At 48.7% G+C, this 18,233-nt stretch overlaps 7 protein-coding genes across 7 annotated transcripts, besides 2 other annotated features; 3 read left to right on the top strand and 4 right to left on the bottom strand.

Annotated features, from left to right (window-relative positions):
- Positions 1–249: 249 nt before the first annotated feature.
- On the bottom strand, positions 250–714 carry FPSE_02802 (uncharacterized protein; the record flags this gene model as incomplete). The annotated part of the gene is made up of 1 exon (XM_009255921.1): positions 250–714. One exon carries the CDS (start codon positions 712–714, stop codon positions 250–252), a length of 465 nt encoding a protein of 154 aa, XP_009254196.1.
- A 1,313-nt stretch (positions 715–2,027) lies between these two features.
- On the top strand, positions 2,028–2,852 carry FPSE_02803 (uncharacterized protein; the record flags this gene model as incomplete). Its single annotated transcript, XM_009255922.1, has 1 exon — positions 2,028–2,852. The coding sequence occupies one exon, from the start codon at positions 2,028–2,030 to the stop codon at positions 2,850–2,852; it is 825 nt and encodes a 274-aa protein (XP_009254197.1).
- A 361-nt stretch (positions 2,853–3,213) lies between these two features.
- On the bottom strand, positions 3,214–5,234 carry FPSE_02804 (uncharacterized protein; the record flags this gene model as incomplete). Its single annotated transcript, XM_009255923.1, has 2 exons — positions 3,214–3,409; positions 3,463–5,234. The coding sequence occupies 2 exons, from the start codon at positions 5,232–5,234 to the stop codon at positions 3,214–3,216; spliced, it is 1,968 nt and encodes a 655-aa protein (XP_009254198.1).
- Positions 3,794–4,145: a repeat region.
- Positions 5,235–5,613: 379 nt separating the features above from the next.
- Positions 5,614–5,639: a microsatellite.
- Positions 5,640–7,309: 1,670 nt separating this feature from the next.
- On the bottom strand, positions 7,310–9,547 carry FPSE_02805 (uncharacterized protein; the record flags this gene model as incomplete). Its single annotated transcript, XM_009255924.1, has 1 exon — positions 7,310–9,547. The coding sequence occupies one exon, from the start codon at positions 9,545–9,547 to the stop codon at positions 7,310–7,312; it is 2,238 nt and encodes a 745-aa protein (XP_009254199.1).
- A 1,491-nt stretch (positions 9,548–11,038) lies between these two features.
- FPSE_02806 (uncharacterized protein) lies at positions 11,039–11,272 on the top strand (the record flags this gene model as incomplete). The annotated part of the gene is made up of 1 exon (XM_009255925.1): positions 11,039–11,272. The coding sequence occupies one exon, from the start codon at positions 11,039–11,041 to the stop codon at positions 11,270–11,272; it is 234 nt and encodes a 77-aa protein (XP_009254200.1).
- Positions 11,273–11,990: 718 nt separating this feature from the next.
- On the bottom strand, positions 11,991–14,297 carry FPSE_02807 (uncharacterized protein; the record flags this gene model as incomplete). Its single annotated transcript, XM_009255926.1, has 3 exons — positions 11,991–13,884; positions 13,933–13,967; positions 14,103–14,297. 3 exons carry the CDS (start codon positions 14,295–14,297, stop codon positions 11,991–11,993), a joined length of 2,124 nt encoding a protein of 707 aa, XP_009254201.1.
- A 1,537-nt stretch (positions 14,298–15,834) lies between these two features.
- FPSE_02808 (uncharacterized protein) lies at positions 15,835–17,467 on the top strand (the record flags this gene model as incomplete). The annotated part of the gene is made up of 5 exons (XM_009255927.1): positions 15,835–15,939; positions 15,990–16,234; positions 16,282–17,226; positions 17,286–17,329; positions 17,382–17,467. 5 exons carry the CDS (start codon positions 15,835–15,837, stop codon positions 17,465–17,467), a joined length of 1,425 nt encoding a protein of 474 aa, XP_009254202.1.
- Between the last annotated feature and the right edge of the window lie 766 nt (positions 17,468–18,233).

Here is an 18,233-nt window from a genome sequence, read left to right as displayed (position 1 = left end):
GACTGCTGTAGCTGGGGGGTTGTTAGAAACTGGTCCACTATTACAGTATATAGAGTGGATGACAAACTATGAGTTACGATGTACCCTAAGCAGAAAAGTTAGCCTACCAAGTCTCAGGGTATAGAAATATGTAGTCAAAGAAGCATCCAAGTCGCGTAAGCTGCCCTAATAATTTTCTCTCTTATGCTCCTAGCGGTCAATCTTGTTTTGTATCCTAAGGAGTTCTTAAAGAACAATCACTACCCCGAGCTACTTCTTCGACGACTTCATCAGCGATAACATAGCAACAATATCAATGTTCTTTGCCATCCCAGTTACAGAAACGCTGTCTCCATCTGTGTATATCTGGGAAATATTCTGGTCAACTTTGGCCTCTTCCTTGTCTGTGTTGATAAAGCCCGTCAAACCCATACTGTTGTCTGCAGTCTTGATGTCGCGGATATTCTGTTTGGTACGTTCAGAAACAGTTGCTTTGAGTTCTTCTTCGAAGGTTCGTTGTAATGCCTCGATCATGGTTTTCTGTCGGCTTATCTCGTTGAGCAGTGCTGTTTTGTCTTCATTCTCGTTCTGGTGGAGCTCCATCACTCTCTTTTCATGCTTGGTAACTGCCTTGAGATCTTCACGAGCCTCATTGACTCCTTTGGCGATGCGACTCTCAATATCCAAAAGCATTTGGTTGCCCGATTCTTTTACTCTGTCTTCTTGTTGGGACATTTTCAAACTATTGATATGCCAGTGAGGTTAGCTGATACTTTTGTAGCGATCAGACCTAGAGCGAGCGTACTAGGTTGCAGTATCGAGAGTGATACTCAGAAGCTTAATGCCTTGGTTGAGTTGGTCGTTCAGCAGTCGTATTCGTCCCTGCAAAGACAAGTTGGACCTGACAGCCTTGATGCATGCATTGATTGGATGCAGGGAATCGATATTGAAAGATTTGCTCCGATATGGTGCTGAAATCAATGCGGATATCGTTGCAGAAATTGACGAGCCATTGGTTTTCACAGCTGCAGAAAATAAATCACAATTTGTGATTGATCTTGTGCTAGAGAACCGCGCTTGTGTGGATCGGATGGACATTAATGGCATAACACCACTGATCTATACGATTATGCAATTCACGCCAGACGCTGTAGAACACTATGAGGATGAGGAGATAGAGTATTCCCGATATGGCTTTCATTTTTATATGGAAATGTCCCGAGAAGAGTTGACACAAGAACGAGGGATGCACGCCTCGAAGCAGAAAGACATGATAAGTTCTTTATTGCATTACGGGGCCGATGTAAGCCTCTGTGCAATCGTTGAATTCTACGAGGAAACCGTGCTTGACGCAACATACCGGGATATCAATAGAAGCAGTCGGCCAATCAATGAGAGAGTGCTGCTGGACGCGCCACCGCTTGTCTGTGCAGCTGCCTTGGGAATAGACTGGGCTGTTGGACTGTTGATTGAACATGGTGCTGATTGCAACTCGAGAGCTGTCGAACAATATCTTTGCAATAGCCCGGAGCAAAAACATTGGAAACTTACAGAATGTCGAGTTGATCACACTGAACCACAGAATCATGTCCACAAGGCTGGCTCAGCCCTAGTATATGCGGCTCAGGCAGGCAACTTGTCGACAGTCCAACTTTTACTAAGTCTCGGGGCTGACACAAGTATCGAAGATAGTTTTGGAATGACAGCGCTGAAGTGGGCAACTAAGAAGGAGTTTCGAGAGATGGAACGGCTACTAGAGGCTCACGAGGAAGAGAGGGTGGTATCTTCAGGTTGAGGGTCCAGAGGAAACTACTCCTGGAGTATCATGCGTCTCATACCTGCGTTGACAGTTTGCAGGAATAAGAAATCGGGATAGGACAATATTGTTATCGCTGTACATTGTTATCTCTTATCAAAATCGATTTCATGACGTAGCTTGTGACGTGCTAATGATGTTGCCCTTGTACCTGTCATCACATGTCATACTACATCTACTTATTCTGCGCAAGCCTACATTCCCCTCCCACAACAATCTATATCCTTCTAAAATGCCCAAAACCATCGTTGTCAGCGGTGGTGCCCGAGGCATCGGCCGCACCATAGCACGATACTTCCTCGAAAAAGGCCACCACGTCTTCATCCTTGACATCGACGAGGAAGAACTCACCTACACAACACGCACGCATCTCAAGACCTACTACGACGCCAAAGCCGTCAGCTCAGCGCTATGCGATCTTCGAAACACTGACGAGATTCACGACAAGATCCAGCAGGCAGCTGAGTTTCTCGGCGGGAGGATCGACGTGCTTGTCAACAACGGCGGCATTGCAGCTCCGCATTGGAAAGATGGCAAGACGATGCTTGATCGCGAGACGTTGAATGAGTGGCGGGCGTATATAGATACAAACCTCACTGCGCCGTTTGCCGTCTCACAGGCTTGTCTACCTTTTATGAAGAACGAGAAGGACACAGGTCCTGTGACGGAGGACAATCACAGCACGGCCGGACCGTGTATCATCAACGTTGGATCATTCCGTGCGAAACAGAGTGATCCGAACCAGGAAGGATATGCATCTGCAAAAGCTGGTCTGTTAGGTCTTACGCACAGCATGGCTGTCAGTTTACAGCCGTACGGTATCCGTGTGAACTTGGTGGCGCCTGGACGGATCAAGGCTACGCATGAATCGAAGGAGGGCGATGAGAATGGCGTTGAATGGGCGCATCTGAACGAAGACAAAGATGTCGAGGACCATTTAAGCAATCGCGCTGGAAGACCTTTGGATATCGCACAAGCTATAGAGTACATGGTCAACGCTGGGTTTGTCACTGGTCAGGATCTCACTGTTGATGGCGGTGCGGTCATGATCAAGTAGACATAATCATACTTCATGAGACAGTCGCAGGCAAAGCAAAGAGACAATCGTGGATCAGATTCATTCATATTCATATTATACTCATATTCGAGCATTAAAGTTACAGTAATAGTGTTGAGTGGAGTTGTTGACTACCATGTAGATAGTCAGGGGTATACATAGCTCTCTCAGAGCTCATTAGTGGGTTAGATAATAATAGTAATAATCGTCAGGCATCATCCCGACGTTAGAGTGGAGTGGTTGTGTTGTTGTTGTTGTCATAGATCAAGAAAGCCCATCTCTCATGATCAATAAAAGAATATCCGTAAAAATAACGCCACATATCTGTCATGCTGTTGGTTTGTTGGTGGGACTGGTTCCTTTAGTCGACGCCGCTGTCGCTGTCTGAACTGTCACTGTAGTCGTCCGAGTCAGCTGCCTGAGGAGCGGGCTTGCGAACTGGTGCTGGTGCTGGTGCTGCCGCGGGAGCTGTAGAGAAGCGCATGGGTCCGAGGCCGGGACCGAGACGGGCTCCGGGGGCGGGCCACTTGTTGGGACCGAGGATGGCAGGCTTGGCTCTGTGTGATTGTCAGTGGCGATAGTCTTGTAGATACGTATAGGGGACACTCACGCTTGCTCCTCGATGAGAGCCTCCTTTCGCTTCTGGTCCTCCTTCTGTTGCTTGCGGTGGACACGTCGAGCTTCCTTTTCCTTGCGCTCAGCGACGCGCTTCTCTCGCTCAAGAGCCTTCTCTTCAGCACGCTTCTTGGCCTCAGCGATTCTGCGCTCCTTGGCCATGTCTTCCGCCTTCTTCTTCTCATCGGCCTTGCGCTTCTCTTCAGCGCGTCTTCGCTCCTCCATCTTTCTCTCCTCTTCAATTAATCGCTCTTCCTCGAGCCTCTTCTCCTCCTCTAGTCTTTCGCGTTCACGCTCCTCGGCCTTGCGCTTGCTCTCAGCGCGCTTCTTCTTCTCCTCCTGTCGTCGCTTCTCGTCGATCAACCTCTTCTTCTCTTCAAGGCGTCTCTTCTCCTCGGCCTTCTTTTCTTCCAGTCTCTTCTTCTCTTCGACCTTTCTCCTCTCGCGCTCAATTGCTTTTTCCTCAGCGCGTTTTCTGTCTTCAGCCTTCTTCACCTCTTCCATTCTCTCCCTCTCACGCTCTTTCTCCATCTCTTCAATTCGCTTCTTCTCCTCAGCCTTCCTCTTATCCTCTAACCTCTGTCTCTCGCGCTCATTCTCCTTTTCGCGTTCCCGATCTCTGGCGCGTTCTTCTTGTCTAATTCGTTCTTTCTCTTCCATCCTCAACCTCTCCTTCTCGGGGTCAGAATGCCTGCTCTTGGATGAAATTCGCGTAGGGTCGGGCTCGCGGTGTCGATGTCTTCGACTCTCACTCTCCATTTGGCTGAAGCTCTGGCTGAGGCGTCTCTCTTTGCGCCTCTCCTCACGTCTCTCGTTGGGGTCAGCGCTTCTGGTGTAAGAACGCTCCTTGACCACATGTTCCACATCCACGCCCTTCATTGGAGTAGACGTTTTGCGTTCACTGTGAAGTCGTCGACGCTCTGCTCGTCGGGCCTCTTTTTCCATTTCCTCGTCGACTCGGGGAGTCTCATGTCGCGAAACTCGTGAGGGCTCACGGCTGCTCTTGTGGTGTCGCTTCTCATTGTCGACACGCGAGGATCTCCTCTCCTTCTCACCGGTGTCATACTCGCGATGTCGAATTGAGTAAGATGTTGAATGTCTCTTTTCCATTGGAGGGCGTTCTCTCTCAGCACGGCGTCGTTCTCGTGCCTTTTCATAGTCGTCATCACAGCGACCACCAAGTTTCCGTGAGAGCCGACGAGCTTCCTTGTCGTCAGGTCGCTCTTCCTTCTCCTCCCCCTCACGTCGCTTGGATCGTCTCTGCCTGCTTGGGCTAGCCTCTCGAGCACTCTCTCGAGGCAGACGTTCCCTTTCAACGCGACCACGCTCCTCATGCTCCTTGTGTCGGCGACGACGTTCCGACCTCCGAGCATCTCGCTCATCAGCAGCGGGCTCTGGGTCAGATCGATGACGCTTCACCTTCTTCTCACTTCGTAGAGGTTCCTCCGGTTGCTCAGGGACAACAACACCTTTGTCCCGGCTAAGCCATGACCGCCATGAGGATTGACGCTTTTCTGGGACAGGCCTCTCTACAATAGGCCTGTCCGTAAGCGGTCTACCCAACGTGGGCCTGGTGAAGACAGGCCTGGGGTCGTCGACCTTGTAAGGGGGAGGAGGTGCGATAAAGTCAACAGTGTTTTGCGATACCTCGCTTTCCGACTCTTCGTCAGTAAAGACTTCCCAGTCGGAGACGTCACGAACGACGGGCTCTGGAGCTTTGGCAGTTGTTGCTACCCTTGGTACTTTGACTCGGCTGTGTAGAGGCATATCCTGACTCTAACGTGAACCGAAGCTGTCCATTGAAAAGCAAAGTATTAGTAAATGGTACGATGAATGGGCAGCATCTAGAGTGGGGGTTAATTGTTTTTATTACCTAGGCAACCCAAAGAAGACGGACGATGTACTGCAAGTGTGTGCAAAGTTGAAGATAGATTCAAGGGGCTTGATGCCTGCTTGAAAGTTTTGGTCTGGTCACTCACTGACGCGACACACGACAAGGAAGAGCCGGAGATTACTGGTCAGCCACGTGGGGCCGTCTTGTTCTGCAAGGGTCTATGTAAATATATTGGTTCGCCACTAATTTCCTGGCGTTCCAACGGCGCGTGACGCGAAAGATTCCCGGTCCGTATCTGTAGTTTCTAAGTGTTTGTTTTGTCTTGTCTTGTTTTGTCTGTGGTTCAATGTGTGAGTGAGACCAAAGGAAATTGTGATATCCAGAGATCAGTTACTCTGAGTCTGCCAATTCAACTTGGTAGTGCTGCCGGTAGCTTCAAATAATAGACTTTCAGGAAGAGCGGTGAGCGTAAACAAGTCATGGGGTATAAGAAGGGTGTGGCTGGACTGGTCATGAGGGAAGAGAAGAGAGAGAAAGGATGGTAGGTCCTCTGTATGTCTGTGGCGGGGGAGACAGAGGGAAGAAACGGGAGGGAGGGAGGGAGGAGTGTGGCTGGGGAAATTGCGCAATTAAACTGTCTAACAGTCCAGATAATGATGACGATAACGATAACAATCCGGGTGGTCACTGTGTTTGTTTCTTTCTTTTTCTCGACTTTCTCTTTCTGACCTGATCTTCAAGGTTGGAAAGGAGGAATCAACAACATCGTGAGATTGCCAGTTGGTTATATATCACGACCAAATGGAGACTCTGATGGGTCTTCATGACTCACACTGGGGTCATGTGTTAGTGAAGTTTTGGGGTCATGCAAAAGTACGGATACCTGTACGTGTCAAATCAGGCCAAGTCGTGTCGAGTCAAGCGTCCTTTTTCAAGCCACCATCATGATCTACGATAGGCTAGCAGATCTCGCTTGAGTCTAGAGAGTGGACCTTCGGCAACAAACGGTCAAGCCTGATCTTGTCCCGATCAGCCCCGACACCCAAATCGTTGTAGCGAGTTGGTTGTTTCATGTTGGAATATCCCTCATACTGATGGTATTTTTCAATGACGATGACTTCTTGGCTAGGTCTAATCGTCTTGAGACAAATTAACAAGAAATCATGAGCTCGAAACTTGATCACGAGGTGGAAACTTGATCTGGTCACTTCTCATCTGGAGGAATGCATTGCTACCTTGCCAACTCAGAACAGTTAGGCGCTGCCAACGTTTATGCATGTTGCACAGACCATTGTGCAGGTTCTTATGCAGAGTATGCAAGCACTCTACCAGATCAAGGATTATCGTCATGTACACCTGCGTCCAGCAGTTCCAATTCGCTGTTGATGAGAGGCCATGAACATAATAATGGATACACCGACAGTAGCTCAATGCAAGTGGTTTTCTTAGCCAGTTTTCTCTCAAACCGGGCGGAGAAAGGACTCGTTGAGACTGTGCTGTTAAGGTGTGGCACCGCAAACCGTGGGGTTTGCGGACTGTTCTCCAAACACCGAGATCTGTACGTTCACCGATATTGATCTGCATCAGTGCATGGATATCCTCAGAATGCCATCACATTTAATTGGCAAACAATGGAAAAGTCTCCAACATGGACATTGCAACGTTGCCGAGTCAAAAATGCCCCATTCGAAGCCAGATTTGCCAGAGATATCTCTGCTACAGGGTAGCCTCCCATTGACATCGCCTGCTGATAAAGCCGCCTGAAACTCAGATAAGAGGCGTCAATTTCGCGTCATAACGTTCCAACCTCAACAAGTTGAAACCATAAACAATAAATATCGACACAAATGTGAGTGCAGCTACGCTCATCATGTTTAAAGTCACCATGCACAGCACCATGTCTCAATAATCTGGAACAACAAACTGAAGATGAGGCTCTAGGCCCAAAAATGTATGTATACTCTGAGAGTAGAAGTAAATATCTAGAAGTGCAAAAGTTGCAAACTATCTAAGGCTGAGTAGCCTCATTCTCGACGTAAACATGCATGTGACGACGAACGCGGCTGTGGCTGAGGCACTGCGAGTAGTACTCGTTGACCTTCTTGCAAGAGCTTCCAGCAGCACACTTGGTAGATCCAGAAAAGTTGGCACCGCCACACTGGCCGTACATCTGCACAGTAGAGGAACCGCTGGAAGCAGACTCCTTGGAAGGAGTGTCCTTGGCGGCAGCTCCGACAGTCTCGTCCTCCTCGTCGCAGTCCTTTTGGGCGGCGGTAGGCTTGGGCTCAGCCTTGACAACGGGCTCGGCCTCTTCGTCGCAATCAACGACGGGAGTAGCAGCCTCGGTTTGCTTGGGGACAACAGGCTTGGACTCAGACCCAACCTCCTCGTCGCAGTCGACTTGAGCAGCGGTCTCCTTGGGAGCTTCAGGCTTTGTCGCTGCCTCAGTCGCCTTGGGAGTAGCAGGCTTCGAAGCGTACTCGGAGTCATAGTTGGGCTCCTCGTCACAGTCAGCCTGGGCAACAGGAGACTCTTGCTTCTTGGGGGCAACGGGCTTGGAGTCGTAGTCAGATCCCTCATCACAATCGGCCTGAGCGTTCTCTACAGCTCTAGGAGCGACAGATCTGGTCTCGTACTGGGAATCGTAATCGCTCTCATCGCAATCAGCCTCAGGGATAGTGGTCTGTTCCTGCTTGGGGGCTTCAGGCTTGGACTCAGCCTCAGGCTCCTCATCGCAGTCAGCAACAGGGGTGGAGGTCTCCTGTTCCTTGGGAGTAGGCGCAGACTCATAATTAGATCCCTCATCGCAATCGGCCTCTGAGTCGCTAGCAGCAGCTTGGGTAACGGCAGGCGCGGACGCAGACTCGGAGTACTCAGGCTCTTCGTCGCAGTCGGCAGCAGCAGTGGGCTCGGGAGCCTGGGTGACGGCCTCATCATCGCAATCCTGCTCAGCAGCGACAGGTGCGGACTGCTCATAGTCGTCTTGGGGAGCGGCCTCCTGGCTAGGGGCGGACTCGGGTGTAGACTCGGGGGTGGTCTCAGAAGCAATGGGGGAGGTCTCAGCAGATCCAGAACCTGAGGCGGGAGCGGAGACAGAACCAACACCAGCGGGTCCAGCCTTTCCAGAAACAAGGGCGACGACCTCGCTGGCGGAAACAGGAGTAATCATGTTATCCTTGTTCTTGCCAACAGCGTTAAGACCGCTCTCACCCTTCATGACGGGAAGGTCACCACTGGAAGTAACAGAGTTGGGCTCGCAAGCACGTCCAAGGACAGACTGGCAAGCAGCAGCAGCGGCCTCATCAGGAATGAACAAGGTGGTGATACCAGCAGCCTCCTTGGTAACAGGCTGGTCGACACCATCAAAGACGTTACCCTCAATGATGGCGTTGGCACCCTGGTAAGCGTCGAAAGCGTGTCCCTTCATGTTCTGGAAGTAGTTGTTGGTAGCGTGGAAGTAACCGTTGGTGCCGGGCTCACCGAGCTTGGGGGCTCGGCCAGCAACATCGTGGAAGTGGTTGCGGTCAAGAGTGACCTTGTCGCCCTCACCGTAGAACATCATGGTCCAGTAGTGGTTGCCGTTGCAGGAAGCAGAAGTGTCGGTGACACCGTCGAACTCGGAGTTGGAGATGGTGAGGCGAGAGCCGTCGTAGTGAGTGACAATGAACATGCGACCAACCTTGGAGAACTTGCAGTGGTCAATCCAAACACCGTCGTTCTCACCCTTGAGTTCCAGAGCATCACCTCCCCAGACGATGCCAGGGTTGAGCTGGGTGATCTCAATGCCCTGGACGATGACGTTGCTGGAGCCCTTCTTGATAGAAAGACCTTTTCCTTTCAGGACAGCCTTGCCGTTACCAATGATACTCTTGTTGCTTCCAACAGGAAGAGGCTCAGGGCCAGCGGCATCGTAAGTGATGGAAGACACAGCAACGTTGTCTTCGCCACCGCAAGAAAGATCACCGAGGTAAAGCTGACCGCCGTTGGAAGCGCTGCAGCTCTTGCGATCACATCCAGGGCCAGTCTTGGTCTGACCAGTAAAGTCAAACTCCTTGTCAATGTAAATGACACGAGGGGTATCATCAGCAAGAAGCTTAGCGAGCTCCTCAGCAGTAGCAGGAGTAACAGCCTCGCCCTCACCACCAGTGACACCAGCAGCGAAACCGTACGCCTTTCCAGCGACGGATTGAGCGGAGGCTGTAGCGGCAGCAGCCAAAAGGGCCGCGAAAGAAGCTTGAAAGCGCATATTTTCAGAAGTTCAAAAAAAGAATGTGAGTATAAGCCGTGGAGAAGTAGATCAAAAGAATGACTTAGGCCGGCCTAAGATAACGAATGAATGAAAGGTTGCTAGAACCTTGGAAAAGAACGAATGAAGGTGTGAAAAAAAGAGCAAACAGCACTTGCGGGAAACAAAAAAGTGAAGAGACGAGATGAATTGTTCTTATAGCTGGGGCTGATGGTGATGCTGGGAAATGGGCTAGACTGGGGTTATGGAATGAGCCGAACGTCCGACGTGGAATGTCTCATGCCCATGTCCTGACAGCTTATACGGTTAGCCGCCAAGGTCGTTTGAAACTGGGACACGGAAAATTATGCTTATTTTCATCCTGCCAAGACGAGATGATTTAGGCGATCAAGTTTCGTTTGTAAACGAGATTGAGTGTATGCTTTCTAGGCGAGCAAAGGCGCAACTGCCATAGGCTCTGCGTAACTAGAAGAACATGGACTTGGAGCTCAAGTTTGTCACATATACTGTAAATAGTTCATAGTAATTCTTCCACATGGTAAACGTTGGCAACACCTCCCCGCTTTCCACCAAGCGCTTAGCTATACGCGTTTAGTCTTTGACCCCTAGCCGCTTACGGAATTCGGAGCCATACCCGCAGACTAATACCCGTTGTGGACTCATCTCCATGGGATTTCGGTGCGTTTCAGGTAACAAGGGCACAGCAAAAGTCTTCACCTGAATGGTGGATGTTTTGTTTGACAGGCGAAGACAGGCCAACTAGGTGGTGAATCCTTGTCAATAATGAAGAAGATTTGCCCAAAGTTCTCCTTTTGATGTGGTCCCCTTTGCTCAAGGTGGAGGACGTGAGCAGAGAAACGGACTGGGAATTTGGGTGGGTATCAGTTCGGAGTTCGGCGTATAAGATTGACGCAGGGTTGTTGAATAAAGGATACTCATCACTTTCTGATCGACTTTGTGCTGATCGCCATAATGGAGCAGGGTTTAAATATACGATCTGTACTCTGATGGACATAAGACGCCGCCCTAAAGGATGTCGAGCTGACTGGAAGAGTCAAGTGCGTGGGTACCAAGGTAGTTAGCGGCACCTAAGCGACATCCGATGGGCGTGACCAGGTCACCGAGAACTATCGCTGGCCTTCTAGGTCTTCCAAAATTCCCAGCATGTAGTCATAGTTCAGAATGTGATCGGGAGTGAGCAGATGCGCACAGTGTTGTGTGATTAACAAGAGATTATTTTTCCTTCCTCGTGAAACAGTGCAAAAAGGCATGGTTAGCTGCGAAATTCGACAATGAACAACTAAAGTGCCAGAGCCTTATTCAGAAAGGTTATGGCCGTGTATCAATCTAATAGGAAGGGTTCACGTACATAAAGGCCTACACAACGACGTAGTCAAAGCAGCATCTCGCTCACACTTGGAAAGTCTAGACTAACAGACTGCTCAGAAACACCAAGACCTCAAAACAGAAAGTTAAAATAGCATATTTAAAATGGATAACCCTAATGCTGTGAAGTGGACCTGTGGACAGAAAACGGGAAAGCCAGCGCCTGAAGATCGATGCCGCTCCCAGTATAAGGCTAGAACCATCAAATGTTCAAAATGTGGTACAAGACGAGGCAAAGATGCCCATGGCATCAATGACAAGGATGTCATAACCGGAGTCTGTCTGAGTGTCAATGAGAAAGGGAAGGAGAAATGGTATTGGTTTCAGCAAAAGGAATGATTGTCTTGAGGGTGACAATGGAAGATAGAAATGTAGCAAACTGATACTGATCAACTTGACAAGTTTGTACTTCATCAGTACTTGAATTGCAGTAATAGTGACGGTGTGTGAATAAATATTTACAGTAGTATCGTATCATCTAACAATAATACACATTGTACACCAACGAGGCAGTGTATCAGAGCGTTGAAAATGGCATAAATTGACCATCACATCTGGAACTTCAAATTTTTACTTCTTCCTTCATAGAGTATATTGTATGAGGATATATTTAAGAACGATTTATTATTTCACCGTGTACACGATAACGATTGTCCAAATATAATAAAATATTTCTGCCATAGATCACAACGAATCGACCATGTCTAGCAGACCTAAAACTACTACCACGATTCGAGCTGATCACAAGCATTGGCGATGCATCCAGAATAGAGTAGACAAGACTTGTTTGATGGCTACATCAATTGACAGCAAGAGCTGTGTTTGGTGCAAGACGAAACGGGGTGAAGGGGACGACGCTATGACCGAGGAACTAATAACTATTGGGGAACTTATCGAAGTAGACAAGAATGGAGTAGAGCACTGGCATTATTTTTCTGATACGTAGTTAATGGTAATAGTGGTTGAATAAAGGTTTGAGTTCGATTCAGTTCTAGCCAAGACATAAAGTAGAAGTAGATACCACGACAGCTTATCCCTCCTTACATGAATGTTCTACTTAGATCGCCCCTTGTCCCCAGAATACACCACGACCATTTGTACCAACATACACCATTCCAGCTTCATTTCCGCTACCAGCCAATTTAGCACCATCGATAGATCCAAAGCCCATAGACCCTTGAAGATCAGTCCACGTCTTGCCCATATCAGAGCTACCATACAGCTTTCGTCCAGCAGATCCCGTACCAAAAGCGTACACGTTCCAATTGCTTCCAGCACCGCGACCAAGAGCAATCTGCTCCGTCTTAGTCAAAGAAGACCCAATCTTGGTGAAGGTCTCGGCAAAGTTGGTGCTGCGGAAAATGCCGACGTCGGTGGAGACCCAGAGTTCGCCAGCCTTTGTTGGGTGTGCTGCAATGTCACGGATGGAACTTGCTGATGCTAGGGAGCCGGCTTTGGAGAAGGTGGATGCAGTGTTGTTGGAGACGTAGAATGTTGATCCTGAGGCGCCGTAGAAGAAGTCATTGTCGCGCTTGTCACTGGCGACGAGCGATCCAGATGGAAGGCTAGACACCGAAGAGAAGGACGCTTCTTTCTCAGATCTCAATACGCCCTTCTTCTCAGTTGACCAAACAACAACATCTCCATCAGCAGACAAAGCGATAGAGCCACCGGCCTGAGAAGCGGCAGTACCACTGTGAGCCTTCCATGATTTACCTCCATCAGTGGACAGAGCGGCTTGAGGAGCTTCACCATCAGTGTTACCTGCTCGAACAACATTGCCGACCTTGTTACCAGCGTAGTCAACGCTGACCGAGGTTGTAAACATGGGGTTATCCCAAGCAGACTGAGGTGACTTGTTAAGTACACCCTTGCTAGCAAAGGTGAAACCACTGTCATCACCTACAGCAGCGAAAAGTTCGCTACCGCCAGGAGCAGACTTGACGTCCAACACAGCAAACTCCTCGATGCCATCTGCCAAAGACTCAATGGTGACGTTATGCTCAGTATCCCACTTGGTAAGATCATGTCCGCCGTAGACTGTCAGACCAGTAGCGTATAACCAGTGGTTGCTGTCAAAGGGATCAATAGTCAAAGCCTCGACCATCCAGCCCAAGCGCTTGGTATCAACAGAAATAAAGTTCTTGTAGATCCAGGGCGCTTTTGGTGTGGAGATGCTGTAGTGGTAGTCCAGGTTACCCTGGGCGTTGTAGTTCCAAATAGTAGACCATGTTTTACCCGAGTCTGTAGATCGGAAGAATTGGACGTCGGGGTACCAAGAGTTCAGCGCCGCGACCATGAGTGTTCCAGGCTTCTTCTTGTCAAGAGCTAGGCCACCGAAGCCGTGGTAGATGTTTCCAGGTGGTGTGATGTTCTTCCATGAGTCTGCCGCAATGTCATAGCGGTACACTGCACCGAGAGTGCCATCGTAAGGTCCCGCTCCATCACTGTAAGATAGATACAAGGCCTTTTCCTTCGCCTCAAACTGGCATTTGTGAGGGAGAAATTCCTTAGGCTGACCAGCAACTGGCTTCCACGTCTTACCAGCATCGGTAGTAACGTAGACAGAAGCAGTCTTCTTATCCGCCACACCGACAAAGATTCTTGACGAGGCGCCGTTGATCAAGGAAGAAGTAGAGTCGAAAGTGACAAAGGCCAAACCTTGATTGTCGCTGTTGTATCCAGAGCTATCACTGGGGTCGGGGACATAAGTGCCCACGTTGGTGAACGAATCGACCTTTGAGAAACTCTTGCCGGCGTCTGTGCTTCTCCAAAGACCTTTTCCGCTTCGGGCACCGAAGTAGATGACCTTGGAGTTCTTGGGGTCAACAGCGAGTCTTTCACCCATTCCACGACCAGGCATGTTACCGCCGACTTTGAAGGGCAGTTCGGTGAAGGACCATGTCGCGCCTTTGTCGTTGCTGATTCCGATGGCTCCATTGTTGGGGTCCCTGTAGTAATTGTTAGAGTATGTTCGATGACTGAAAAGGTTTGCTTACCAGTTGCTTGTGTACATGCCAACGGCAGTGAGAACCTTGTTGGGGTTGTTAGCATCCAGAGCGACAGCATCGATGCCCCAACGGTTCCCACACGATGTTAGCTATTGATCAGGTGCGGAAGCCTGTTGAACGGCTTACCAGTTCGAGTCCGTAGCAGTGTTGTCAGTCACAGGAGTCCAAGAGTCGTCCGGGTTGAGACGATACAATCCTCCAATATCTGTTCTGGCGTACGCGACACCCTTAGCAGTAGGATGAAATTCAATGCCAGGTGCGAAGCCACCGCCACCGCCCATACGGACATTCTGCCATTTCAAGGCAGCTTGGACAACGCTCGCCGAGGCGAAAAGAAGAGAGAGCAGCTTCATGATGCTGATATCTGCAGATTGACCATGCATGCAGAAAAGTGCTATAATTTGGCCGTACTATTATCACCTTTTATATATGAGGTTCCTCGAAACCTGATAGTTGTAAACATATGATCCGGAGGTCATTTGCAGCTTCGGATATTAAACCTCCGTGCCGAAATAGGAACAAGTCAGGGGTTTTAGCCCAACATCTCCTTATGATCATTGCAAATTGAAGATTCACGGAGTTGATTCACTTTGAACAGTTTAGGCAACGGACATGTCGAATTCATTTTTCCACCTACCAGTTGGAGTTAGACGTCCAGTTTGAGAAGGTTGCGGTCATTTGAGGTGATTCGGATGGACGGGCCGTGGTATTCGGCACCGATATCCAGCGATGCCGCATCGGTATCTGTTTTCAGGCTGAAGACGTTGGGGTAGAAACTTTGCAAACAAGTTATATGCATGTTTGAAAGATTGATTGATCACTTTATGTAAGGAACGGAATGTTGCATAACGGCTTTGCAGAGCTATTAATAGAATGCACATGGCACAAGTAGTAACCACCTGGATACTATCAATGAGTGAGATCGATTCTCTTTCTGTTTTGTTATTTAAAACTACTGTATTAAAGCATCACAATCGGCAGCGACTATGGATCCCCAAGGGATTTTCTTGTGAGTAGGCTAAGAGCCTTCTCGACTAAAAACTTACTTCCTACAAATTGATCATTGAAGAAAGCCTACAGTACATCGACAGAGGTATCCACAGGTGCTACCGAATGTGTTGAGCTGCTACGATGGCTGAGCAATCCATCAACCATCAACAGCAAACTAAATAAAGGAGCCCACGATGATGCGGCATGCCGCATATATCTATTACCGATTTTACAGATCTAATCAATTCTTTATATGGACAGTTCGCGTAATTGTCAAATTCCGCGATTTGATGGGTATGTTTTGTGACAGCGGAATTAAATAGGGTAATAAGCGACCACTTGAAAGTTCTCAGGGGGCAATACTGGAGTGTAATGGATATTAGCGAGAATAAGCCACTGATTCGAGTACTCTGTACCTGAACTGACATTGCCAACCCCTGGAAGTAACTGTAGCGTGCTTATAGCATACGTCAAATACAGAACAGTGTGTCGATCATTAATGCTTAAACGATCATAATTTGTTCCTTCGACCCTCAATCCAGGTCAAGATCGCCAAAGTCGAAGGCATTGCTTATCGATGCGCTTATCTAGACGCACGATAAGGCTGACATGTCAGCAAAGCCTCCACTCTGACAAGGATCATCAGATTCCTTCGCCTTGAAAGTTTAAGGTTAAACGGATCCGACATGAGGCTGTGATGTCAGGATGGGCGTCCATTCGTCAATTCAGCTGTCATCCATGTATGATGATCGACTATGGAGGACTCCAAAGACGAAGGCATGAATGATGATCTGAATTGATCAATTGTCTATAAGAACAACCAGTCTCAGCATATCTGTATTCACAACTCATATTACCTCTCCATCAATAACTCCCACTACACAAACAGCAGTCTTCAAAATGAGGATCTCACCACTTGCAGCGATCTGCACCCTCTTCGGCGTCTCCTCAGCAGCACCTTACACAGACCATGACGCACAAAGCTCACTCTCATTTGCCTACATGGTTAGTATTTTATTTCGTTTCTCAATACCTCCGTCGGCTAACGTATACAGTATGGCTTCCCGCTTTACGCGTTTGGCGACATTGCCAGGCCTTTGCTCGCCGCAGGTGTCCCACTGATACCCAACATCAACCTCGCTTCGCCGGAACCGAATGAACCTGGCGCTGTTGGCGTTGTGCGACCTAATGCTGATACCATGTATTCCATTTTGTTCATGGACTTGTCGAGGAGTGACCTTAAAGTTACTGTCCCCGAGATCCCCGAGGGTCGATACTGGGTGTTTCCGTTTTGCTCACCGTAAGTCAACAAAACTCCCCATGAACGCAAAATCTTACCATTCACAGATATGGCGATGATCTGGTCAACCTTGGCAATCTCGGCGGCAGCAAGCCTGGTGACTACCTGGTCAGGTACAACTCTAAGAGCTACGGTCTACAAACCGACAATGTACCAGAAGGCTACGTCGGCGTCGTCAATTTCCCCATGCCATACGGCCTCGTAAACTCCCGAATCGTCACCGACCGCACAGACGAAGACGTAGCTATCGTCGCATCTCTCCAAAAAGGCTTCGGCGTTCGTCCAGTCCCTAGATCTGGAAAGCCTGTTGCTCCAAGACTCGACCTCTCCATGTTTGTCCAGCCCGAGTACACGGCCCAGAACCAGTCACTGTATCAAGCTGTGATGAACACTGCCGCAGCTCTCACCCCACATCTGCCACCTTACATCGTCTCCGATCGCAAGTCTGTCGCAAAGGACCTCAAGAAGGCAGGTTTCAACGATGGAAAGTTTATTCAACCACCTGGTACAAACTTGACGGCTGCGGTGAATACTGCCAACCTAACATCAAAGTCCTTTGCTTCCAGACCAGATGTGTCAAAGGATGTCGGTAACGGCTGGTCGCTCATCGCCGATCGGTACATCGGTAAATTCGACTCCTACTACAACATGCGATACCAGATTGGTCTCACAGCCTACCTCGCCCTGTCACAATCGGAATGCGCTTACCCATCATATGGATCATTTGAGGAGACCATCTCCGTCAAAGAGGGTGAATCTATTGTTTGGACGTTTACCGCGCCTCCTAAGATTCGAGAGGGTGGTTTTTGGAGTCTTACTGCCTATGGGCCCAACCAAGATCTGATTCCCAACGACCAGGAGAAGTACATGGTTGGAGACAGGAGTAACTTGACGTTCCCTGATGGAAGTTCGATCGCGGATGGTGGTGAGGGGCCTTTTCAGGTTTTGCTTCAGGATTCTAGCATCGCGCCTCCGTCGAACTGGACTAACAAGTGAGTTTCCACTGCTTTGGTGCGCATTTAAACGAACGAGTTGCTAACAAGTATAACAGCTGGCTACCTATCACTCCTGGAGGTGGAGATATCTCAGTTACTAGTAAGTCTTCCGTTCTCTCGATGACTCCAATGGTTTGCTGACTTGTTTCTAGTGCGATGGTATGGCGCGGAAGAAGAGATGGTTGATGGGACATATGTTCACCCCAAGATGTCTCTTGTCGATGTTATCAAGGAATAATAATATGGACCAGCAAAGACTTGTCGGCTGTTGATACGTTCGACGGCCGCAGGGGTGCAAGGTTTAGGTAGTGGATAAATCCCAATTTTAGTTGTTCTCGTATCTGATGCCAAGTCTATTCACCGCTGGGTTTGATGTTTTTATCTGATGTTGAAGCTCGTCCTCGGTCCAATAGCTAGAGATTCTCTCCATTTTATTTATGCAGTTCGTTTCAATTGATGATTGTTCCGGCTATCAGCGTAGATACAGAAAGTTAATAAACTGTTCCGCCACTTATGTTAGCTCTTACTGTATCCGAGCACATTGGCTTTTTATGCTTTCCATGAATGTCCGTATTCCCCAAATTTAGCATCATCATCAGTAGGATTAAAATCTCAAATAGGCTAATAAAAGTCTGGAGTTTTGAACATACACCGCTATTTTTATTCCAGCACTAATGCATCAATCTCTGCATCCAAAAGAATCGAGACCGTCCGCTTCTGACGTCAAATCATCCATTTCGGCACTTCAATACGATGTCTCCTATTGTATCCAGTCTAGACTGAAACCATGTGACGGTGAGTTGTACAATACGAGAAGTTCAAAAGTAGCCCCGATACGAACTGCAAAAGAACTCAATCCCTGCCACTGGCCAATCAGAGCAGCCACGTTCTTGACTAAAGAAGTCAATTACGAACAATCTGAGCCCAGCTGATTTGATAGTTCCAACCTTGAGCGGTCCGAACCGCACGATAACCCCACCTCTTGAACGGCTAGAACGCTCCAA

This window comes from Fusarium pseudograminearum, chromosome 3, assembly GCF_000303195.2.
Source record: "Fusarium pseudograminearum CS3096 chromosome 3, whole genome shotgun sequence".
Lineage (NCBI taxonomy): Eukaryota > Fungi > Ascomycota > Sordariomycetes > Hypocreales > Nectriaceae > Fusarium > Fusarium pseudograminearum.
This window is presented reverse-complemented; position numbering and strand designations above follow the sequence as displayed.